This window comes from Crinia signifera, chromosome 19 (assembly GCF_055691185.1).
Source record: "Crinia signifera chromosome 19, ASM5569118v1, whole genome shotgun sequence".
Classification (NCBI taxonomy): domain Eukaryota; kingdom Metazoa; phylum Chordata; class Amphibia; order Anura; family Myobatrachidae; genus Crinia; species Crinia signifera.
The window spans coordinates 107,960,432-107,986,332 of NC_139226.1; the positions used below are offsets into that span (position 1 = coordinate 107,960,432).

General features: G+C 46.2%; 1 protein-coding gene across 3 annotated transcripts in view; it reads left to right on the top strand.

The window, feature by feature from the left end:
- SCN4B (sodium voltage-gated channel beta subunit 4) overlaps positions 1–19,135 on the top strand; it is a 52,655-nt gene extending 33,520 nt beyond the window's left edge. For 2 of the 3 annotated variants that reach the window (XM_083163130.1, XM_083163131.1), the window contains exons 3-6: positions 6,599–6,780; positions 12,368–12,611; positions 13,932–14,061; positions 18,401–19,135. In XM_083163130.1, the coding sequence (XP_083019256.1) occupies positions 6,599–6,780; positions 12,368–12,611; positions 13,932–14,061; positions 18,401–18,485 (641 nt within the window). In that variant the 3' untranslated portion in view covers positions 18,486–19,135. The remainder of the gene's footprint in view (positions 1–6,598; positions 6,781–12,367; positions 12,612–13,931; positions 14,062–18,400) is intronic. The other variant, XM_083163129.1, reaches the window with a different exon arrangement.
- Positions 19,136–25,901: the final 6,766 nt, after the last annotated feature.

Here is a 25,901-nt window from a genome sequence, read left to right on the forward strand (position 1 = left end):
TATATAGGAACCGCAAATTGTTCCACTCACTGAACGTGATGGTGGTATGTGGCCCATCCATGGAGATTCTCGCCTTCAACTCGAAGTTTCCCGGAAGTGCCCATGACTCTCATGTCATCCGACAAACCGGGATATGGCAAAGACTACAAGAGCTGGAAGGCCGTGATGCGTGGGTTCTGGGTGACTCCGGTTACCCATGTACGCCCTGGCTACTTACGCCGTACAGCTACCCAGCACCGGGCCCACAGGAGGCATTCAATCGGGCGCATGTTGCCACCAGGCAAGTGGTGGAGCGCTCAATTGGCCTTTTAAAAGGTCGATTTAGAGTGCTCCACCGCACTGGTGGTGACTTACAATATGCGCCTGAAATGGTGTCGAGGATCGTGGGCCTGTGTATATTTTTCCACAACATTGCTGTGCGGCGTGAGATACCCTTTGATGAGTGGGAGGTACCATCTGAGCCGCAAGATCCGCCCATGCGCCCATCCCGCGCCCCTGAATGCCGGAGGGGATACCAGCTGCGGGACTCTGTGGCGCAAAGATACTTCAGGTACATGTTATCGAGTTCACAGAACACACCAATTATTGTACAAATCACCCCTGCAAATAAGTACAGTGTGTTAGTTGTCAGTGTTACAACACGAAAATTAGCCAGCCTGCCCTCCTAATGGCAAAGAAATAGGATATATTTATCATATGTGCTTAGTTTTGGGGGAAGTTAAATATTGTTGCCAATTATTATACCTTGTTCAAGGGATCTTATGTGTTTGTTATATCTTCATTATTGTAGTTGATACTATCCCTGATGACTGGTGAGTACATTGATTTATTCTGTAATGTGTTTGGGATTTTTTCATGTGTTGATGTCTGATTTGTTTGCAGATATATATATATATATATATATATGATATTAGAATTTATTCACATGTTTCGACATTTCAAGGAGCAGGCAGCCAGGCAGGCAGGCAGGCAGGGCTGTTGTATAATGGTGGTCTCAGGATACCTGCAAGTGTGTGTATGTGTCTTTTACACATAAATGTACGCATACACATAGATGCATAGAGTAAATAATGCTAAGTACAGCTATGCGTTGCTAAGCTATAGCACGCGTTGCTTGGCGGAGCGAGGCGTCATTGGATTTGCTAAGTGCATACACACTGTGTTTTATATATATCAGATTTGTTCATTGCCATACATCAACACTACTGTTTGGAAGGCAAGCGAATTTGTCACCATTTGTGTTTGCGCAGAGACGCTGTTCATGTAAAGATGAACAATAAAGTTATTAACACAAATAACTGTGATCAACCAATGCCACCAGCTGATTGGTTGATAGATGCCATTGTCAACATGGCGGAGACACGAAGGGCAGAACCCTTCACACATGCGGAGCTGCGGGTTCTTGTCTCCGTCATGGAGACAAGGCTGGGCCGTGCAGGGCCCTTTATAACCAACAGACATAAGCGGAGGGCCTATGCTGCGGCAGGGCGCCGAATTTACGCCCGCACTCGGGTGCGGAGGTCCCTCGGGCAGCTGGAGAGGCGGTGGTCGGACCTCCGCAGGCGCCAGCCCCAGCTGCTTCAGCAACTCAGGGGCGAAATAGCTGAGTGTGAGTATTTTAGCTATGAAATTTCGCACTTACAACATAGCATATATAAACAATAAAATGTGTCTCATGATAAGTGGGTGTCCATGGGTTTAAAAGTCCATAGACTGTTATGTGTGCTTCTTCCTGGTTAACATGCAGTCATGTGGCTTTTATATGTAATGCCATAGCATTGAGGATTATGATGCATACAATGTGCCAGATCTAATATGTGTTACACATTGATAAATGCCTGGGTTGTAATGTGTGAACAAATTACTACCAATCACATACTAATTTAAATGTCACTATTTGGAATCCATTAACAGTAAGGAGCTACTTTCCTGCATCGTTTGCCATCATTATCACCCTTCCATTTATGTCTTGTTATGGATTAATACATGTGCCCCAATGACCCCACATTGACCATGATGTTTTTTTCTAACACACAGCACGAGCCCAAGCACAACAGGCCCGGGAAGAGGCGGAGGCAGCCCTGGCACATGAGGAGGCCCAAGACCCGGAGGAGGAGGTGTCGGAAATGGTGGAGGAGGAGGAAGTGGAGGAGGAGGAGATGGTGGTGGAGGAGGAGGAGTTGCGTGAGGAGGTGGTGGAGGAGGATGTGGAAGCGGAGTTGGTTGCGGAGGAGGAGGTGTTGGTGGCGGAGGAGGAGGTGGAGGAGGTGGTGGTGGTGGAGGAGGAGGAGGAGGAGGAGTTGGAGGAGGAGGAGTTGGAGGAGGAGGAGTTGGAGGAGGAGGTTGTTGGTGGAGAGGAGCTTGCGGAGGAGGGGTCTGAGGAGGCCACGGTTGCCCCGGAGGAGTCGGATGACGATGGGGAGGAGGCGTGCCAGGCCCCGGAATATGAGCAGATTGGTATGTTAACATAATGCATCATTCATGAAGTAGTTGTACTGGTATTTGTTATGTAGCACTGTTGGTAAAAAAAATTTTTCCCATACTATTCATATAGACCCCAAAGTGGGTAGCTACAGATACAGGTACGGGTTAGATGGGGTGTCCAAGGCATCCCTTTCATCCAGGACACCTCTGAATTACACCGGTTTGTGGGATGGGTTGGAGCTCCATTTTGACTGCCACATAACCGTTGTAGTTAAACAGGATCCTGGAGTAAAGGGATGAGTGGATCATTTGTGGCTTAAATTCACCTGCTGCAAGCGTGGATTATGACCCATCAAATAGTGGAATCTATATTGTTGGTGAATGTTATTTATAAACTCTAGGATGTATGCTATAAATGGAGTATGGCCCGGCCTACCTTGGAATGGAGTCAGAAGTTGCCAGTGTCCCAGGAGCCTCCTCTACCTAAACACCCCCTGTACTTCAGTTTTTTTTTTTGCCCTCACAGAATTGTAGGTTGGTTTAGACAGAATTATGATTTTGAGGATGTGTACTGTGCATTCCGTACATTTGCATAACTCCCATGCCACGAACCATCACTGAACTTAGACTGAGCAGATTGTGACAAGTTCTTATTGACGGAGGCCATGACCTGCTTGTCATTGGTTAGTCATGGGTGGGTTGTGACTGAGAAGAAACAATATGACTGTTATGTCTTCTGCAGAGTAAAGGGTATAGGGCAAAAAATACAGTATGTAGTAAATAAGTTAGCATGTATGTATATATGTATGTGTCATATCTATTTATCTATGTGTGTCTCTATCTCTCTACATCATGGGTCCTCAAACTGCGGCCCTCCAGATGTTGTGAAACTACAAATCCCGCCATGCCTTGCCACAGTTTTAACACTTCCTTATAGCAAAACTGTGGCAAGGCATGCTGGGATTTGTAGTTTCACAACATCTGGAGGGCCGCAGTTTGAGGACCCATGCTCTACATAGATATATATATATATATATACACACATGTCACCTAGCATTTGTGCAATTTATGTCGCAGTATGTGAAATGTATGCAAGAATAACATGACTAATTGTTGCCCCTTTGACATGCCCACAGATGACACCACACCGGCAGATGAGGGTGTGCGTGGGGCCCTCCGGCGACTGGAGCACCATCTGCGGCTGGCTCAAGCAGACCTGCAGGACCTGAAAGACCTTCTTCTTTAATTTATAATTTTATATTTTTTTATTTCTGTTAATTGTGTAGTTCATTAAATTCTTTATGCAAGTTCACAGTTGTTGGTTTTATTTGCACTTTAAATAGTATATGTGTAGATTGTTTATAATCTTTTACACAGGGTGTAATACAAAGCATTGCACTTACATTGCTGTAAGGGTTAATGTGTGCAATGCATGTGTTAGGCATGCTTGTAAGGATATATTGGAATCTAATTGATTCCAATTCCAAATAAGCAGTTTTTTATGAGGATAGGTAATTGAATAAGTGGGTCATGTGATGTATTGCAGAAGATACTTCATAGTGGGTTGTTTGGCGTAAATACTCCGCTTACGTGCGGTAGCACCGCTTGGCTCCCGTTCGGATGCGGTATTCCCGAGCATACTCTGTAATACTCTGTAATACCGTGCCGAATCGGAGTGTTTCTCCCGCACACGCATGCTTTGTATGTCGTCCGTAAACACGCCCTGTTCTTAAAGAGTGAGTCCGTCCGAATGCGGAGGACACGTGGGCGTTTCTACGGACGATGGCCGCATGCGGCAAAACACCGTGGCGTGCGGACCGCTCCGTAAGAATGCGGGAATTTCCGCACAGATCAGAATAAGGGCCATTGAGTGATGGTTCCTGGAAGGAGCTGACTATAAGGTAGATATAAATAGCCCCCGTTATATACCTCCATATGATAAGGACAGGATCTTTTGTAATAATGAATAGAACTAATTTGGCCACAAGCAGCCTGGTTATTATAGGATTGTGATTATAAAGGAACAACAAATAGCATAAACCTAAGTTTTGGGAACACAATAATATAGGGATACCTATTAGGTTTATGTTATGGTCAGTTCTTAGATGGGTTTGAAAAACATAGGATCATATATAAAGGACAACTGAGAGAACAGGCAAAAGTATGAAACCCATTAAAGAATCAAATTATTCTGAAAGCACTACTGGGGACATCTGTAACTGGCACTACTGGGGATATATGTAACTAGCACTACTGGGGACATCTGTAACTAGCACTACTGAGGATATCTGAAACTAGCACTACTGGGAATATCTCTAACTAGCACTACTGGGGACATCTGTAACTAGCACTACTGGGGATATCTGTAACTGGCACTACTGGGGACATCTGTAGCTAGCACTACTAGGGATATCTGTAACTAGCACTACTGGGGACAACTGTAACTAGCACTACTGAGGATATCTGTAACTATCACTACTGGGAATATCTGTAACTTGCACTACTGGGGATATCTGTAACTGGCACTACTGGGGACATCTGTAACTGGCACTACTGGGGACATCTGTAACTTGCACTACGGGAGACATCTCTAACTAGCACTACCTGGAACATCTGTAACTGGCACTACCGGGGACATCTGTAACTGGCACTACTGGGGACATCTGTAACTGGCACTACTGGGGACATCTGTAACTGGCACTACTGGGGATATCTGTAACTGGCACTACTGGGGGCATCTGTAACTGGCACTACTGAAGACATCTGTAACTAGCACTACCGGGGACATCTGTAACTGGCACTACCGGGGACATCTGTTACTGGCACTACCGGGGACATCTGTAACTGGCACTACTGGGGACTTCAATAACTAGCACTACTGGGGATATCAGTAACTAGCACTACTGGGGACATCTGTAACTCGCACTACCGGGGACATCTGTAACTGGCACTACTGGGGACATCTGTAACTGACACTACTGGGGACAACTGTAACTCGCACTACCGGGGACATAGGTAACTGGCACTAACAGGGACATCTGTAACTGGCACTACTGGGGACATCTGTAACTGGCACTACCGGGGACATCTGCAACTAGCACTAAATATGTACAAGAAAATAATTGCTTATCATTCTATTCAGTGCCTGAGATAGGACACAAACTTTGGGCATGATTTAGCTTGGTTCACTAAGCATCGGCCTTTCGCTACTAAGTTAGTGGTCTAACGCCGCCCTCTGGGTTCCAGGTGCCTAGGGCACCTTGAACCTTTAATCAAGCCCTGTTTATAGGGGTGAGCTAGTTGCTATTAAAGACATTGGCTGCCTCCTATAAAGGAGCTGTGTCTTGTCCCTCTTTCTACTCCAGATACACATTTAAAAAGCTGTCAGAATGATTCATTGCACATGAACCACCAGTCATGAGCCCCTCTGAGGAAATAAAAGTTCCCACCATGGCCCTAAACTGTGTGGAGTTTGTATATTCTCCCCTGTGCTTGCGTGGGTTTCCTCCGGGTACTCCGGTTTCCTCCCGCATTCCAAAAATATACTAATAGGTTAATTGACTCCCAACAAATGTAACCCTAGAATGTCTGTGCGTGTACATGTGGTAGGTAATACAGATTGTAAGCTCCTCTGGGGCAGGGACTGATGTATATGTTCAGATATCTCTGTAAAGCGCTGCGGAATATGGCCCTGATTCTGATCACTTTGCCTCCCCTAAACTTTTATGCGCATGTTCAGCTTTGTTCGAGTGCAGCATATTGATTATTCGCGTGGGGGGGGGGGGGGGGGGGCTGCAGTGAGAGTATTCCCATGCCAATGCGTGGAATACCCTCACTAATATGTGGGTGTCTCCATCGGAGCACCACTGGCGCACTACCTTAGGGGTCCCCCCTTCAGTCAGGGGAGGGGGGGGGGGGGGGGGGGAACGCCTTCCAGCTGTCTGTGGTGGGTTTTGCTGGGGCAGGATAAACCTGCCCTGGTAGGTTTGTCCTGCCCCAGCAAAACCCACCACTCAAGGGGTTAAAAATTATTGCCCCAGACAAAATGATCTATGATATTATAATGCAGGTGTGAAATACTGTATAACATGCTATTTCCATTGCAGAAACCAGTACCATAAATGATTATGTATTACATGTAAATGTGATGATTAACACTTATATCTACCCCCAGCCATGTTACTCGCCCATACGTGCTGCACCCTAGAAGTATCCGTAGGCAAGGCCCCTCATATCAAAGCCCGGAATGGAACAAACGTCTCCCTGCCCTGTATATTCTCCACCTGCATCGGCTTTGAGGACGTGACCTTCTCCTGGGAGTACAGGACGCTCAACGAAACATCAAAGCCAGAAGAAGTGAGCATTTTAAAATAGGAGAGACGTTCCCTCGTCATCTGATGCCATTTGTATTCCCAATGTACTGTAGTCCTAATGTAAAACAGGGATTTACATATTATTAATATAATTTTCATTCAGTATTGTAAAAAGCCCCTAAAATGCTATTCACAAGGGCCTGATTCAGACCTGATCGCTATATTCGCTGCCGGGTAAATGCAGAAAGGATGCCCACCCCAAGGATATGGGCGTGCCTTCGTTTGCAGGGGTACGCCTGGCGATTCCATGGGCGCCTCGTGCCCCTGAGCGATCAGGTTGGTTTCCTTTAAATATCTTGTCCCGCAAACACAGGCTAGTGTCTGCATGTGGATGTAATATAAGGCTCTGACTACAAATCAATGGCAGCGACTTTGTCATGTGTAAACTCCAGTCACAATGGGGCCAAAACACAGCTGAATGCAGGTTGGACTTAAGTGCCCACATATTGGGCCCAGGGCCGGCTCTACCATTAGGCAGCTGCCTAGGGCACCAGGATCTGGTCTGCCTATGAAAAAATGAAGAATGCAAGAAAAGATTCCTTATACTAAGTACAGGAAACAGAGAGCGCTTAATTCATGGGTGCTTGTCTTAAAAGCAGCTGCTGGGTAGGAGAGGGTCAGTCCCATATTGGCAATAAACAGAAAAACACACAAATAGTAGCGCTTAAATGATAAAAATGGGTAAATCAATAAAAGTAATATTTTAATGAACAATTACTAGGCTCAATGACATACAGAAATAAAATTAAATTAAAAACAGCATATTCCAGATTGTAATGGATTGTACATTACCCACAATGGGGTTGGAATGTAACCTGCACTGTTATGGTGATAGAGTCCACACAGCGTTTTATCCTGAGATGTTGTGTGAGGGAGTCCCTTTTAGATGGTTTAGTTGGGACTACAACCTCTCAACAATTTGTATCCAATTAAGCCAGGTGTAACTTAGCCAAAGACATCCAAACTTGCAGGGACCTGGTGGTCAGAGAAATCAGCAGGTAGGTCCAACTTTACTGGAGGGTCCAACAATACTAGTTTTGGAAAGCACCAACGCGTTTCACTGGACTCAATGCCAGCTTTATCAAGGTGGCGTTGAGTCCAGTGAAACGCGTGAAAGTTGGACCTACCTGCTGATTTCTCTCTAGCACATACAAACTCCATTTAGTGGCTTTGTCCATATTGTGCAGCTCGGCGAGGCAGTATTCTAACTATTCTAATATCCTACAATAAATCTTCCTTCTACACCCCCCAAATTATTATTATGCTGTCAAGGCTGATCATTCACTTGACAATTGCAAGTAGATTTAAATGTAAAAATCGAGTGAAAACATTGGACCTTATTCTGATTGGCTCATCAGATACCACCCGCCGGCCGCCCCCACCTCGCACACGTGACCCCCTTGCATGCCTGTGAATGGATGATTTACATCCATTGAATGATTTCTACAGCGCTCTCAGTTCAGAGACACCTATATGGTGTATCTAAACTGCGGGCGCCCCGTGCAAGGACAGAGCGGGCAGCTGACATCCGCTGCCCGCCCCTGCGTTACGGCCTCATTAGCATGAGAACGCCCGTCCTTCCCCCCCCCCACCCGCTGTGTAGGGTGCGTGTACCCATCAAACAGAATGCATCTGCACACATGCACTGATGCACACCATCGGTCCCCCATGCAAACGCACAGGGGACCAAAGCGATTGGAATAAGGTCCACGAAATGTAAGAAAATAATGAGCCTGGGGGGACAGTTTTACAAGGGAAGGCTACTTAAAAACTGTTTTATTTGCTTTTTCCTCCCAGCTAGCAAAACCACATGATTTACTAAAAGCAAACCACAAGAAAACCACAGGAAAATTGCTGCTTTATTAAGCACCGTTTTAAAATTTCCCAAGAAAAATGTAAACTGTAAAAAAATCTAATCAATCTGCAGCTTGCAAAACAACCACAAATCCCCCTGCTGTGCTGCTGGTTATGGGACAATGCCGTGTGCTCGCCTCTCATGTTAATAATTACCCAGTTAACCCCTGTATTCAGTGACAAGAAAAAGATCATGTGGGAAATATATCACCAAATCGCATCTTTTGGGCATATTTATCAACACTTTCATAAAAAAAAAAAAAAAACAGATGAAAAAAAGCCATACTAGAAAAACGTGTTATGAAAGTAACGGAACTCAGGGGTAGATTTAGCTCAGTGAAGTGAGAAAGTGTCTTGTTTTAATCACTAGCCAATCAGCTCCTAACTGTATTTTTTCAAACCAAGCCTGTAACTTCACAGTTAGGAGCTGATTGGCCGGTGATAAAAAACAGATACTTTATCACTTCACTGAGCTTAATAAATCTGCCCCTCAGTGCCTGACTCAGACCTGATCGTTGGGCTGTGAGATTTCGGAGCCCAGCGCAATCAGGTAAACGCTGCGCCGATCGCATTCCCCCCACCCATGTGCACGGCTGCAAATGCGGTCACAGCCGTTCACATGAGTGGAAGACCATTCAAATTCACTCACCATCAATGATTTTGCCCTCTCATCGCAGTGCAGAGTAAGGGAGCGCTAGCAGAAAATGCTGCGTTACCGCCCGCAAACGCCAGCAGGGTGTCAATCACCCTGCGATGGCTAGTCATCGCAAGCTCCCTTCGCACGAGTGGCCTGCTCATGCACACAGCGTACCATGTGCATGCACAGTCCTGCGTTATGACCTAAATCGGCCCTCAGACCGTAGCTATCTTCTATATAGAGAATGTGCAACAGTCTTAGGGCCTTATTCAGATCTGCGTGCATTCGCACGCAGTTCCGATGTTGGCCGTCTGCGCATGCGCAGGCGGGTATCTGCGCATGTGCAGGTGTATGGTGCGTGCACCCACGTGGCTCCCGAATGGCGGGAGATTCAAACAGCCTCGAGCTGCGCTTTGGATTGGCGGCCGCAGCGGCGCCAGATTCAAAGCACCGCTCGGTTTGCCGCCGCTTCCATCCCCGCTGCACCTGTTCTGTGGGTGCTTGGATCATACAGCTGATCCCCATGCCCGGCTCCCCTCCATTAACCCTGCGCATCCTGCCAGTGTACCCGGCATATAAGACGACCCCCCCACTTGGAGGCATGTTTTTCAGGGGAAAAAAATCTTCTTATATGCCGGCAAATACGGTATTATACTATATAATTGGCCAGGTGGTACCGAGTCTAGCGCACTCCGATAACCCCCATTTTTTTCCACATTATTGTATCTAGACTCTCACTAGCAGGAGAGTCTTATCGGAGTATCGGCTTGTCAGTTTAAAGCATTAACGCATAACGGAGGCCATACTATTTGTTGTTTGACTCGTATTTGTATTTAGCGGCCATATATATGGCCGCTTAATACAAATATGAGTCAGCCAGAATACGACTGGCTACGCCATCAGCCAAATACGAATGTCTGGGCTTGAAAAATGACAGGTATGAGCTGATTGGCTGGTTGCTTTTTTCTTTATCACTTTTTGAAGTTGGATACACACTAGCCGATATATCAGCTGTTCAGTTGAATTCAAATTTACTATTTGGTCTCTTATATTTTTGTGGTTTTTATTTTATCCATGTCCAATCTTCTTTGTCAGGAACAAGAAAAAATTAGATCTTGTAAGGCTACCACAATAACGCACTTTCTGCATTAGAACTGGTTCCAATGGAATAGCCCAACATATTGAAGTTAAGATTGGACCCCAGCCCCCACGTGATATGCAACCCTGAAAAAGGGGTGTGGATTAGCTGGAATGACCTCAAAGTATGCCCACATTTCCATGACGCCCCTATTTTTCCTACCTACGAACATTGGGTCTATCCCCAAAAAGTAAGACTGTCCTGCCCAAAGCAGTACAGTTGGAGGGTCTAGAATAGACATTTCGTAATGTAGCAGAGAAGAAGGCGTTGCAGCGGATAGAGAGGGGCGTGGTCAGACAGAGCGGGGGCTGAGGGGGATTGAACTGACCCTTTACTAGTTTATATTGATGGAACAGTAAGCTCAGGCTTTATACGGATCCCCATCTGCAGAGTCTAGTCCTAAGCCACTATTGGGGGTGATTCAGCATCACTCGATCCCCAACGTATTCGCACCGGGGACCGATGGTTTGGCTCTGTGCATGCATGGGCGTTTATAGGGAGGGGGGGGGGTCAGGGGGCTGGCACATGGGGACCCCCAGCGTTTCCTAGCCATGCTTACAAAAACAGTGGGTGCACCCAGAAAAAAGCTGAGCGTCCCCATTCGACGCAGGGGTGGCGAAGCCTGCATGGGGCTGGCAGCTGGCGTAATATGACGCCTATGCCCGCCCCCTGTTCGGCCATCTCCAGCCCAGATAAAAGTCAGATCAAACTGACTTTTATCTGTGAGTGGGCGAAAAATCATTTGATGGTCGGGAACCATTGAAGGATATTTAACCTCTAACGGCCGCATCCCAGTGGATGGGCCATCAAACACATCCATCCGCATGTAACTGACAACAATTAGTGGGCGAACAAGGGGGGGGGGGGAGTTTCTGCGAATCGACCCCTATGTCCAGAGTAGCCAGGGCTGATATTCTTTTGGTAGATTACAGGTATGAGGGAATTTTTCTATTGCTGCAAGTATGGGGCATATTCGTTAATAAACCCCTCTGGTCCAGTTCTGCCGTCCCTGGATTTCACAGTGGATTGGACATCATCCAATATAAAACTGACCTCTGGATTTAATCGATTGAGAGCGCTAAATGGCAGCTAAGTAGATCAAAAGGATCACGAGGGAGTACTGATGTCATCTCGATCCAATACAGATGAATAGAAAATTCTGCAGTCACTAGATAATATTACATGGGCGCTATAACCAATACTGATGGCGGTAGCGGTGTTCTTGAGGAACAGTGTCGTTAGATATTCTGTATCTACTGTAAATCTATGTATGTCCCTGTGACTAAGAAGATAAGTAGTCCACCTTATAGGTTCAGCGCCATAATGGGCTGCTCTAATCATAGATGGATTATTGTATATAGAACAAAAAAGTGTCCATTGCCACCCTACATTAGTGCTAATGGTGTATGTGCCCAATATACCATACAGCTGGTCCCACCCCCTAAACCAGTGACATCACACCCAGGGCCGAGATCAGCGGCTGAGTTGAGCACTGTACAGGCGGAGTACAGCGCTGCCGGCTGCAGGGTCCTGTCCCAGGCACCCTGTAAGCCAAATGCCGGTGCTGTGTGCTAAAGCGAGGGGGCTGACCCTAGATATCTGCTCCCCGTGTGACAGATTTATTAAGCCTGGAGAAGTGATAAAGTGGGCGGTGATAACACAGCAGCCAATTAGCCCCTAACTGGCATTTTTCGAACATGGACTGTAACTTGACAGTAAGGAGCTGGTTGGTTGCTGCATTACTACCAGACACTATCACTTCAACAGGCTGAATAAATCTCTCCACTCACACAGCCCTAGTTGCGTGCCGTTATATCGTACATCACTGCCATTTGATCCTCCGTGTTTGTATCTCTGCACTGTGCTTGTATTTGTCACCTTCTTCTCCCTTACTAGAAGTCCTCCGCTCTAACTGCCACCTTTTCCCTGTTCTGTTACCAGCTTTACAAGGGATTCCTCAAGAACAAAAAGTCCAGCCCTAAAGCCATAGAAATTAAGGACAGAAGTTGGAGGCATGATCGTGTTTTCCTGGTACCTAGCAATGAGACCAAGGACTACAACCTGACATTGGTGCTGAGAGATGTGGAGTTTGAGGACGCAGGACGGTACATATGTATTGTGAAAAACATGAAGGAAAAAGGCACAACAAGCAACAACACAATCTACCTCACCGTGGTGGACAAGAGTGAGTGCCACTACTTCTTCTGCTATGGGGATACTAGTGATATAGGCATTCAGAAGATATGGAAAATGAGTCAGTATGGGTCCTAGTACACTATATTAGGCCACAATGTTGCCATGATAAACCCTGAATCCTGGGCAAATGCAATATTATGACCTAGTTGTCCCACGTTGCCTCATAATGATCCTGTTGGTTATTATTGGGTATTTTGGCTGGTAGCTGGCTGCCATTAGCTGTGTCAACTTCAAACCATTGTAGCACTTTGCTCCAGTCCTTAATGACTGGATCATATCTAACTTGGCCACCCACATAGGTAGCACATCTGACCAGTTATGTGGACTCTCTGCAGGGTTTTATTATCCATGAGGCTGACTAGGCTGAAGCGTAGGGTTTCCGTAGGGGCTAGGGGAAGAGCGGTCATTGTGGTGGATGGTGACTCCCAGGAGTGGCGCGCATACCCTACACAGCTCTTGTGACATCACTGCTCTGAGCTATAGCAAGGCACACTCATAGCCAGCTGAGGTGTTTTGAGACAATGTAGGGGGAGGGGAGACAGCAGACCAGTAACGCACTAGCACGATTGCACAGTGAGAAAAGATATCAGAAGACTTTATTTCAACTGTGTATCGGCGTCAGTGTACATCCTGAAGGTGAATGAGCTGTTCGCTGCTTACCGAGAGGCTAATTGGGTAAGTGCGATGTCCCCTCAGGTCCTGTGCATGGTCCCACGTGCATTGGACCTAAGTCGAAGGTCAGACCAGCAGCATGCTGGTCTGACCTCCGTCCCTCGTCCCGGTGGTGGCGAACAGTTGTCGTATGCGATCCATCACATGTAGGTCCTGGGCAGCTCGCGGGGCATTGGCTGCCCATACACTGCTGTGTGAGATCGCAGTAGTGTATGGCCAGCTTAACTATGAGCACTGGTATAATGCCAAAGGTTGTCACTATGTACTGCTACAGAACCGTTCTGCAAATCCCACCTATACCCAGGGAAAGCCATCTATACATGTCAGGCTGATAGGCTAATGTACAATGTTTAAATTGATATGTGTTATATCTACAGTACATCTAATTGCCTTCTTTCACCATTAGATCACCCCCATTCTCTATATTACCACACACAGAATGAAGCCAGACTAGCCACATGGCATTGTTTTACTTCAGGAGCCCCCACCGGAGTTGGTGATAGCCTTTAGTATGACAATCTTTTGAGATCCGGCACCGTATTTTTTGCAGAAGATCGATAGATAGATAAATAGATAGATAGATAGATACTGTAGATAGATATGCTCTCTCTTACACTGACACATTCTGTCTCCACAGTTGAGGTTGAGGATAAAACGTTGACTCTCATTATTGCGTCAGTAGTCGGAGGGGTGATTGGGCTGCTTATATTAATCTTTATAATAAAGAAGATAGTTGGAGTCATCCTCAAGCGAAACAGTGACAAAAAGTGAGTATTTTCTGTGTGAGGGTGCTGTGAGACTTGTGTGAGTTTGATGTGAGACGTGTGTGAGGGTGCTGTGAGACTTGTGTGAATGTGCTGAGACGTGTGTGAGAGTGCTGGGAGATGTGTGTGAGGGTGCTGTGAGGTGTGTGCGAATGTGCTGTGAGATGTGTTTGAGGGTGCTGTGAGGGTGCTGTGAGATGTGTTTGTGGGTGCTGTGAGGCATGTGTGAGGGTGCTGTGAGACGTGCGTGAGAGTTCTGTGAGAAGTGTGTGAGGGTGCTGTGAGACTTATGTGATGGTGATGTGAAAAGTGTGTAAGGGGGCTGTGAGAAGTGCGTGAGGGTGCTGTGGGACTTATGTTAGGGTGCTATGAGATGTGTGTGAGGGTACTGTGAGAATTGTGTATGGGTGCTGTGAAAAGTGTGTAAGGGGGCTGTGAGAAGTGTAACGGTGCTGTGAGAAGTGTGTGAGGGTGCTGTGAGATGTGTGTGATGGTGCTGTGAGATGAGTGTGAGGGTACAGTGAGAAGTGTGTGAAGGTGCTGTGAGATGTACAGTATGTGAGGGTGCTGTGAGGGGGGTTGTGAGATGTATGTGAGGGTGCTCTGAGACATGTGAAAGGGTGGTGGGAGAAGTGTGTGAGGGTGCTGTGAGACTTGTGCGTGAGGGTGCTGTGAGAGACATGCAAGGGTGCTGTGTGAGGGTGCTGTGAGTTGTGTGTGAGGGTGCCGTGAGACTTATGTGAGTGCTGTGAGGTGCTGTGAGACTTATGTGAGATGTGTGTGAGGGTGCCATGACACTTATGTGAGAGTGCTGTGAGGCATGTGTGATGGTGCTGTGAGAAGTGTGTGAGGGTGCTGTGAGACTTATGTGATGGTGATGTGAAAAGTGTGTAAGGGGTCTGTGAGAAGTGTGTGAGGGTGCTGTGAGACTTATGTGATGGTGATGTGAAAAGTGTGTAAGGGGGCTGTGAGAAGTGGGTGAGGGTGCTGTGGGACTTATGTTTGGGTGCCATGAGATATGTGTGAGGGTACTGTGAGAATTGAGTATGGGTGCTGTGAAAAGTGTGTAAGGGGACTTTGAGAAGTATAAAGGTGCTGTGAGACATGTGTGAGGGTGCTGTGAGACATGTGTGAACGTGCTGTGAGACTTATGTGAGGGTGCTGTGAGACTTGTGTGAGGGTGCTGTGAGAAGTGTGTGAGGGTGCTGTGAGATGTATGTGAGGGTGCTGTGAGAAGTCCATGAGGGGGTTGTGAGATGTATGTGAGGGTGCTCTGAGACATGTGAAAGGGTGGTGTGAGAAGTGCGTGAGAGGCATGCGAGGGTGCTGTGAGACGTGTGTGAGGGTGCCGTGAGACTTATGTGAGTGCTGTGAGATGTGTGTTAGGTGCTGTGAGACTTATGTGTGGGTGCTGTGAGACGTGTGTGAGGGTGCCATGACACTTATGTGAGAGTGCTGTGAGGCATGTGTGAGGGTGCTGTGAGAAGTGTGTGAGGGTGCTGTGAGACTTATGTGATGGTGATGTGAAAAGTGTGTAAGGGGGCTGTGAGAAGTGCGTGAGGGTGCTGTGGGACTTATGTTAGGGTGCTATGAGATGTGTGTGAGGGTACTGTGAAAATTGTGTATGGGTGCTGTGAAAAGTGTAAAGGTGCTGTGAGAAGTGTGTGAGGGTGCTGTGAGATGTGTGTGATGGTGCTATGAGATGTGTGTGAGGGTACAGTTAGAAGTGTGTGAAGGTGCTGTGAGATGTACAGTATGTGAGGGTGCTGTGAGAAGTCTGTGAGGGGGGTTGTGAGATGTATGTGAGGGTGCTCTGAGACATGTGAAAGGGTGGTGTGAGAAGTGCATGAGGGTGCTGTGAGACGTGTGCGAGGGTGCTGTGAGAGACATGTGATGGTGCTGTGTGAGGGTGCTGTGAGACGTGTGTGAGTGTGCCGTGAGACTTATGTGAGTGCTGTCAGGTGCTGTGAGACTTATGTGAGAGACATGTGATGGTGCTGTGTGAGGGTGCTGTGAGACGTGTGTGAGTGTGCCGTGAGACTTATGTGAGTGCTGTGAGGTGCTGTGAGACTTATGTGAGATGTGTGTGAGGGTGCTGTGAGAAGTGTGTGAGGGTGCTGTGAGACTTATGTGATGGTGATGTGAAAGGTGTGTGAGGGTGCTGTGAGAAGTGTGTGAGGGTGCTGTGAGACTTATGTGATGGTGATGTGAAAAGTGTGTAAGGGGGCTGTGAGAAGTGTGTGAGGTTGCTGTGAGACTTATGTGATGGTGATGTGAAAAGTGTGTAAGGGGGCTGTGAGAAGTGGGTGAGGGTGCTGTGGGACTTATGTTAGGGTGCTATGAGATATGTGTGAGGGTACTGTGAGAATTGAGTATGGGTGCTGTGAAAAGTGTGTAAGGGGGCTGTGAGAAGTATAAAGGTGCTGTGAGACATGTGTGAGGGTGCTGTGAGACGTGTGTGAGGGTGCTGTGAGACTTATGTGAGGGTGCTGTGAGACTTGTGTGAGGGTGCTGCGAGAAGTGTGTGAGGGTTCTGTGAAAAGTGTGTGAAGGTGCTGTGAGATGTATGTGAGGGTGCTGTGAGACATGTGAAAGGGTGGTGTGAGAAGGGCGTGAGTGTGCTGTGAGACTTATGTGAGGGCGCTGTGAGACGTGTGTGAGGGTGCTGTGAGACTTATGTGAGGGCACTGTGAGACGTGTGTGAGGGTGCTGGGAGACTTATGTGAGTGCTGTGAGATGTGTGTGAGGGTGCTGTGAGACTTATGTGAGAGTGCTGTGAGACATGTGTGAGGGTGCTGTGAGACTTATGTGAGGGTGCTGTGAGAAGTCCGTGAGGGGGTTGTGAGATGTATGTGAGGGTGCTCTGAGACATGTGAAAGGGTGGTGTGAGAAGTGCGTGAGGGTGCGTGAGAGGCATGCGAGGGTGCTGTGTGAGGGTGCTGTGAGATGTGTGTGAGGGTGCCGTGAGACTTATGTGAGTGCTGTGAGACTTATGTGTGGGTGCTGTGAGACGTGTGTGAGGGTGCCATGACACTTATGTGAGAGTGCTGTGAGGCATGTGTGAGGGTGCTGTGAGACTTATGTGATGGTGATGTGAAAAGTGTGTAAGGGGGCTGTGAGAAGTGCGTGAGGGTGCTGTGGGACTTATGTAAGGGTGCTATGAGATGTGTGTGAGGGTACTGTGAGAATTGTGTATGGGTGCTGTGAAAAGTGTGTAAGGGGGCTGTGAGAAGTGTAAAGGTGCTGTGAGATGTGTGTGTGGGTACAGTGAGAAGTGTGTGAAGGTGCTGTGAGATGTACAGTATGTGAGGGTGCTGTGAGAAGTCTGTGAGGGGGGTTGTGAGATGTATGTGAGGGTGCTCTGAGACATGTGAAAGGGTGGTGTGAGAAGTGCGTGAGGGTGCTGTGAGACGTGTGCAAGGGTGCTGTGAGAGGCATGCGAGGGTGCTGTGAGACGTGTGTAAGGGTGCCGTGAGACTTATGTGAGTGCTGTGAGATGTGTGTGAGGTGCTGTGAGACTTATGTGAGGGTGCTGTGCGACATGTGTGAGGGTGCCATGACACTTATGTGAGAGTGCTCTGAGGCATGTGTGAGGGTGCTGTGAGAAGTGTGTAAGGGTGCTGTGATACTTATGTGATGGTAATGTGAAAAGTGTGTAAGGGGGCTGTGAGAAGTGGGTGAGGATGCTGTGGGACTTATGTTAGGGTGCCATGAGAAATATGTGAGGGTACTGTGAGAATTGAGTGGGTGCTGTGAAAAGTGTGTAAGGGGGCTGTGAGACGTGTGTGAGGGTGCTGTGAGACTTATGTGAGGGTGCTGTGAGACTTGTGTGAGGGTGCTGTGAGAAGTGTGTGAGGGTTCTGTGAAAAGTGTGTGAAGGTGCTGTGAGATGTATGTGAGGGTGCTGTGAGACATGTGAAAGGGTGGTGTGAGAAGTGCGTGAGGGTGCTGTGAGACTTATGTGAGGGCGCTGTGAGACGTGTGTGAGGGTGCTGGGAGACTTATGTGAGTGCTGTGAGATGTGTGTGAGGGTGCTGGGAGACTTATGTGAGTGCTGTGAGATGTGTGTGAGGGTGCTGTGAGACTTATGTAAGAGTGCTGTGAGACATGTGTGAGGGTGCTGTGAGACTTATGTGAGGGTGCCATTAGACTTATCTGAGAGTGCTGTAAGTCGTGTGTGAGGGTGCTATGAGATTTATTTGAGGGTGCTGTGTGAAGTGTGTAAGTGTGCTGTGAGAAGTGTATTATTGTGCTGTGAGAGAGACAGGCGAATGAGAGCAGGTGCAGGCAATATAATGTGATACCAATAAAACGTGCTCTCATGCCTTTCCCTTGTCCTCAGGAAAGACTGCCTTGTGAGTTCATCGGTCAATGATAACACAGACAATGCCTCAAAACCCGAAATCAAGGCCAAACTAAAGGCATGATAGAGAGACTGGACTGTGGAGCTTATAGCACAAAGCCCTGGTATCACTGGAACCCATGTGAAGGAGAGAGAGCACTTTCTCCACTACATACTCAACGTAATTTACTGCACAGTAGTAATACTGCCTCCTCTTGTGCCCTCTGGTTTAGGTATCGTACATTACTCCTCTATGATGCCCTATGAGTCACCATGTGTGAATGTGCTGCTCCTCAGAGGAACGAGCACCTCCTTTAGTTGTACCTAAGCAGAAGGCCCAGCCGGTTACGTGATGGAGGAGGACCATCGGTCACCTCTTTTTCTATGCATGATAAGGATCACTGCCACTGAGTGTCAGTGAGTGTAAATATCTATGTACATTTCTAGAATTACTGTATATTATACATATAATTGCACAAAGTCACTGAAAGGAGGAAGCACCAGATGCTTTTCTGGTTACACAGGACTGCGGCATTTCTATATCTGCTCGAACCATAATGTGTCCTAGGATATTTCTCCATGTAATAGAAGGCCCTCTAAGACTGCCTTGGCCTTTATGATATAAACAGATGGCCACACATATATCATGTCTGCCAGTCTCCAATGCAGTCTCTGCCTGGGCATTGTTGCTGCTTATTCTATGAATGTAATAAAGAAAAGTGTAATCTTTAATAATAGTGGCTGTGGCTATGTTGATTGCACGTGTTTCGCCACTTCAGGAATGGAATCACGCAACTGCAGCTACATGTCCAGTGTCTGTTAGATCTCTGTGATGTGGAGTCTGATTGGGTTCTTCATTACTACGGTAGTGATACAAGCTCTGGGGGGTTGTCACACCAAAGGGCGACTGTCCATTTATATATCTATTATACAAATGGGCGGCCAAAATGTAATAGGTTACAGTGTTTCTCTGAGAAATACCAGATCATTTACAACCCAAACAAATCAGCCAATACCCAAAGGGTACTGAGAAATCAAAGTAAATCAAAGGCTTAGTGCCTTATTCTGTTTCACTCTCAGAGGCAAATTCCTTCTCAAATGGACAAAACCATGTGCCCTGCAGGTGGGGCAGATGTAACATGTGCAGAGAGAATTAGATATGGGTGAGTTATTTTGTTTCTGTGCAGGGAAAATACTGACTGCTTTATTTCTACACTGAAATATACTGTAGATCTCACTTTGAAGAAAAAAAACCACCAAAATCTAATTATATCTGCACATGTTACATCTGCCCCCCTGCAGTGCACATGGTTTTGTCCATTTGAGAAGGAATTTGCCTCTGAGAGTGAACCAGAATAAGGCCCTCTGTCTCTGCAGTATATTCACTTAATAGGTTCAACAGCTGCTAAAAGGGGTAAATAGCATCAGGGTTTAAAACAGAATAAGTGGCCCCACAGCAGTTGTGAATCTCAGGACCCAATTCTGAGTTACAGGCAGTAGTGCACGCAGCATCGGCTGTTGGTGGTCTTGTGTCCACGATTTCAAGTGAATACCGCTACAAGCTCCTGATCTTATGCCCTACATTTCAAGCTATAAACCTTGGGTTACCAAGGTTTATAGTTTGCTGCTTGTTCTCAGCTTCCTGACATCCTCACTCCAACCTATCCCTCACTTTTCCTCTCTCTCATTCTTCTAGACTTCTCCATGGCCCTTATTCAGATCTGATTGCAGTACACATTTGTTCTCAAAATGGGCAAAACCATGTGCACTGCAGGTGGGGCAGATGTAACATGTGCAGAGAGCGTTAGATTTGGGTGAGTTATTTTGTTTCTGTGCAGGGTAAATACTGGCTGCATTATTTTTACACTGCAATTTAGATTTCAGTTTCAACACACCCCGCCCAAATTTAACTCCCTCTGCACGTGTTACATCTGCCCCATCTGCAGTGCACATGGTTTTGCCCATTTTGAGAACAAATTTGTACTGCAATCAGATCTGAATAGGGGCCCATCTCCTACAAGGTCCCTCCTTGAGGTGTTACCACCAACCTGAGAAAGTTAGAGATCACTGCCAATAAATTCATGAAATCAACTGAGGATAAACTGTGGATAGTTTCAGTAAATACAACAGGTCTGGATAGGAAAGAGAGGAGAGTATTGCATTATACAGTAGGTCATCCACACTGACAGATTAGACATTCCATTGCTTCAGGAAATCCACTTAAAGCACCCTATGTGGGCACTTCTGCTGCTGAAACATATTTTCTAGTAACAATATCATGGGTAAAATTAATGCAGTGGTTCTCAAACTCGGTCCTCAGGACCCCCACACAGTGCACGGTTTCCATGTCTCCTTACAGAAGCGCAAGTGAGATCATTAGCTCCGCCTGTGGATCTTTAAAATGTGTCAATGAGAGTAATGAGTGCACCAGTGCACCTGCTGGGTGACCTAGAAACCGTGAACTGTGTGGGGGTCTTGAGGACCGATTTTGAGAATCAATGGATTAAAGCATGACAATACTTTTTGCTAGACAACAACCACTGATGGATGTAGATATTGGTTGGTGATTTATAGGAGCTGCAGTGGACATTATTAGCATTTTAATAAAATATTATGGACCAGGTAGATTTGCTATAGGAAGTTATAACAGTGGTTGGAGGAGATCTCCATTGGGTGCTGGGATGCTTGACCCTAACCAACCTTATCCCTTTGGTTCTATAACATTCAGGAATGGAATGCTAAAAATTAAGACAAAGAGTATGACCCAGATGGGGAGACGGTCACACGTCGGACTTGTAAAGGTGCTGCCATTTCATTGCAGGACATCATTCACCTTAAGTGTCAAGACATGTTCCAAGCCATAAAATAGATGTTACTGTATTTTCCTCATGGGGACCACCAGCTGCTGCTCAACCAATCTGAGTCCAGATCTCCTGCACATGACTCCAGAGTCTTATCAGCAGCCAAGGCGCCCTATATAAATCTCTCCCTGACTCATGACTCATGTCATGTACAGCTTCTTCTGTATTCTGCCTGATAATAAGCCAGGAGGGAGGGGGCACTCCACAGGGACCCCATCCAGGGCTGACCAGCCATAGTGATAATGTTTTATTTGGGGGACCCTGTATAAAAAGTGTCCCCCCCGGCTGGGACATTACACCGCTGGCTGTTGGAGCCCGGTGCTGGTTCCAAGATATTGGGGACACCTAGACTTCTTGTCCCCCATATTTTTGGAACCAGGACCGGTCCAAGAGCCCGGGGCTGGTTATGCTCTGGGGAGGATGCCACGCCGTTTAACATATTATTTGGGACCAAACCATTTGCGGTGAACTGCGCATGGTTCTGTGAATCTCGCCTGCCAGAAGCAGGTCTATTTTTCTTGCGTTTTTTTGATCATGTTTAGGGTGTGATTTGAAGAATCGCACCCAATGACATTTGCAATTTTGGAGTTTTCAATGAGAAAACATCTGTATGTGATTTTTGAAGGGCTATTTTTTGGTCACGGCAAAACTATTTTACCCAAAATCGCACACTATTACATGTGCACTTTTTGGTAAGCATGCAATTTTAATCACCCTATTACATCTCGCCCTAAAAGTACCGTGTTACACAATATACAGCGAATAATAAGCGATTTGTTTGTGCTGCAGCGATAAATCGCCAGGTGCACGCTCCCGTGTTCAGCCTCTTAATGGTCGCTGGTCGCAGGAGCTTGCTCCTACGATCAGCTGTTTCCCTCTGTGGCTCCCCCCATCTCTGGTCGCTGTTGAAAAGGAGACACTGAGCGATATATTGCAGCGTTTGTACACAGCTTTACACTGCAATTTGGATTTCAGTTTGAACACAACCCACCCAATCTGCACTTGTTACATCAGCCCAACCTGCTGTGCCCATGGTTTTGTCCATTAAAGAAGGAGTTTGTTTTTCAAACCAACCTGAATCACCCCCATAATTGTAAACTCTAATATTCTCTCTAAAGGGCTGCGGAATATGTGTGCGTTATATATAAATAACAGATAATATAATAATATCTGTGTAACCATACAAAAAGCAATGTTTTTTCAAGAAAGGGGTTTAAGCTGCTGGAAGTCCTATTTGTACTGTTCTGCTGCCCCCATGTGGTCATAGCAGGATATAACATGCCAAGCAAAGGTTTAGCCATACTGAGTGTAGTGCCTTATGTAAGAAGAAATGTAGATGTTGCATCAGGCTTGCCTACCCTCCCGGAATGGCCGGGAGCCTCCCGGATATCGTATCCGCCTCCCGGCCCCCCGGAAGGTGGGCAAGTCTCCCGCATTCTGGTAATTTTCCCCGCTCCCCCCTTGCCCGCTGGTTTAATTACCTGAAATCGCAGGACCGCAGCGAGGGGGCGGGGCTAAAATGACACGATCGCTGCATTTTGCGTAATTTAAGCTCCACCCGCTCTCCGCGGCCCAAGAATCACAGAGTTTTCCGGCATGGGGGTCGGGGTCAAGTGATGTCAGCCTTGCTCCCTCCCCCCTGACGTGTTGCCTCTCCGGGCTTCTCCCGGAGAGGTGAAATTGAAGTAGGCAAGTATGTGTTGCATCTGCTGTCTTGTGTTCAGAAACACCTGCCGCCAGGTCTGAAATTCACCACTTGCATACAACGACACATCATTGGCAACATATGACGCATATCAGTTGCATCATCAAAGAATGACCTTTGGAAGTTAGAAACCGGGTTCAGTTCACTTCCTTTGAGAATGCAGCTGCTGGCTGCTTTATACGTCCAAATGGTCATAACACATCTCCTTTGCTACCTGTCCCTAACGTTCGCTACCTTTCACTTAATCTACACCCACCACACTATGAGTGCCATATTTTTTTTTTTCGTGGCACATGCGCAGTAGAAAAAAACATTGGTTGTTTGCAAAAACATCGTCATTGCATCCTCCTTAGAATCAGGCCCATAGAGGGATAATTCATGTACATGTCACACTGCCTACTCTTCTGTCATCGCCATACCTGATGCACTTGCTACAAAAGGCTAATGGCGGGATGCACGAACGCGGAAATGCGGTAAAAACATGATATTGGGGTTCTTACCGCATTTTCGTATTTTCTAACCCCCCTCCACCGTTGCAGCGGTGCAGAGGATTGATACCCTGGCGGGCTGTCACTTTGCACATGCGCAGAGGGGCTCCCGGGTCTCAGAAGACCCGGAAGGACAGCTCTTATCGCAAGAGCTGTCCCTTATGTTACTAATCGCATATGTTAGAGCAGGGATGTCAAACACAAGGCCCGCGGGCCAAATCCGGCCCGCCAGACCTCTTCATGTGGCCTGCGCAGCCGCCACCAGCCTTCACCTTTTATTCTCTATTTTTTTTTTAAACAAGAAAGCCGCCTCTTCAGCGCATGCGCGGCAGCCTACAAGACAGAGAACGTCTGCCCTCTAGCGCAGTGTTGCCGGTCGTCAATCCCTCCTCCGCTCCCACCTGCTGTATAGGAGCCAGAGAGAGGAAAGAGCAGGTGAATGGTGCTGCTGCTGCTGTGCGCTCCAGGTCACTTACTGCTGAGTGTGCACTGCACAGTGACCGGGAGCACGCTGCCCCCCACTCCTGGATAGATAGTGCGAGGAGCGCTACTCACAGGAGGGAGGGGGAAATGCACCTGTGTGAGAGCGCAGCTGTGTCCTTGGTGGTGGAGCAGCACAGACTGGAGTGGACGCATCAGAGCAGGTAAGTGTCAAACTCTCTGCCTATGTGTGTGTATGTGCACTGGCACATTGCAGCCCATCATTAATTGCTGTGTCCCATGATAATATGTCCTAAGACTGAGTGCTGCCCCCCTGTGCAGGCAGTGTGTGCCCTAATGCACTTCAGTTCACAGCAATAGCAGGAGGGAAATGCTACTGCTGAGTTACAGTGGTATTATTTTGGACATACTTGTATGAAGGACACTATTATGATAATAAAGAGTGGGCACATAGTCGTACAGATACAACCGGCCCTTTGAGGGTGACCAAACTGCTGATGCGGCCCCCGATGAATTTGAGTTTGACACCCCTGCTCTAACAATCAACATTCAAATCCTGTAACATTCAAAATTCAAATTCTCTAACAGTCAACATTCAAATCCTGTAACAGTCAACATTCAAATCCTCTAACAGTCAACATTCAATTCCTCTAACAGTCAACATTCAAATTCTCTAACCGTCAACATTTAAAATCTATAACAGCCAACATTCAAATCCTCTAACAGTCAACATTCAAATCCTCTAACAGTCAATATTCATATTCTGAAAACAATCAATATTCAAAATCTGTAACAGTCAACATTCAAATCCTCAAACAGTCAACATTCAAATCCTCTAACAGTCAAAAATCAAATCCTCTAACAGTCAACATTCAATTCTCTAACAGTCAACATTCAAATTCTCTAACAGTCAACATTCAAATCCTGTAACATTCAAAATGCAAATTCTCTAACGGTCAACATTCAAATTCTCTAACAGTCAACATTCAAATCCTGTAACATTCAAATTTCAAATTCTCTAACAGTCAACATTCAAATCCTCTAACAGTCAACATTCAAATCCTGTAAAAATTCTAAATTCAAATCCTCTAACCTGTCAACATTCATATCCTCTAACAGTCAACATTCAAATTATCTAACAGTCATCATTCAAAAACTGTAACATTCAACATTCAAAATCTGTAACATTCAACATTCAAATCCTGTAACAGTCAACATTCAAATCCTGTAACAGTAAAAATTCAAATCCTGTAACAGACAACATTCAAATCCTGTAACAGTCAAAATTCAAATCATCTAACAGTCAACATTCAAATTATCTAACAATCATCATTCAAAATCTGTAACATCCAACATTCAAATCCTGTAACAGTCAAAATTCAAATCCTCTAACAGTCAACATTCAAATTCTGAAACAGTCAACATTCAAAATCTGTAACAGTCAACATTTAAATTCTATAACAGTCAACATTCAAATTCTGAAACATTCAACATGCAAAATCTGTAACAATCAACATGTAAATCCTATAACAGTCAACATTCAAATCCTCTAACAGTCAACATTCAAATCCTCTAACAGTCAACATTCAAATCCTCTAACAGTCAACATTCAAATTCTGAAGTAATCAATATTCAAAATCTGTAACAGTCAACATTCAAATCCTCTAACAGTCAACATTCAAATCCTCTAACAGTCAACATTCAAATTATCTAACAGTCATCATTCAAAATCTGTAACAGTCATCATTCAAATCCTCTAACAGTCAAAATTCAAATCCTCTAACAGTCAACATTCAAATCCTCTAACAGTCAACATTCAAATCCTCTAACAGTCAATATTCAAATTCTGAAGTAATCAATATTCAAAATCTGTAACAGTCAACATTCAAATCCTCTAACAGTCAACATTCAAATCCTCTAACAGTCAACATTCAAATGATCTAACAGTCATCATTCAAAATCTTTAACAGTCATCATTCAAATCCTCTAACAGTCAACATTCAAAT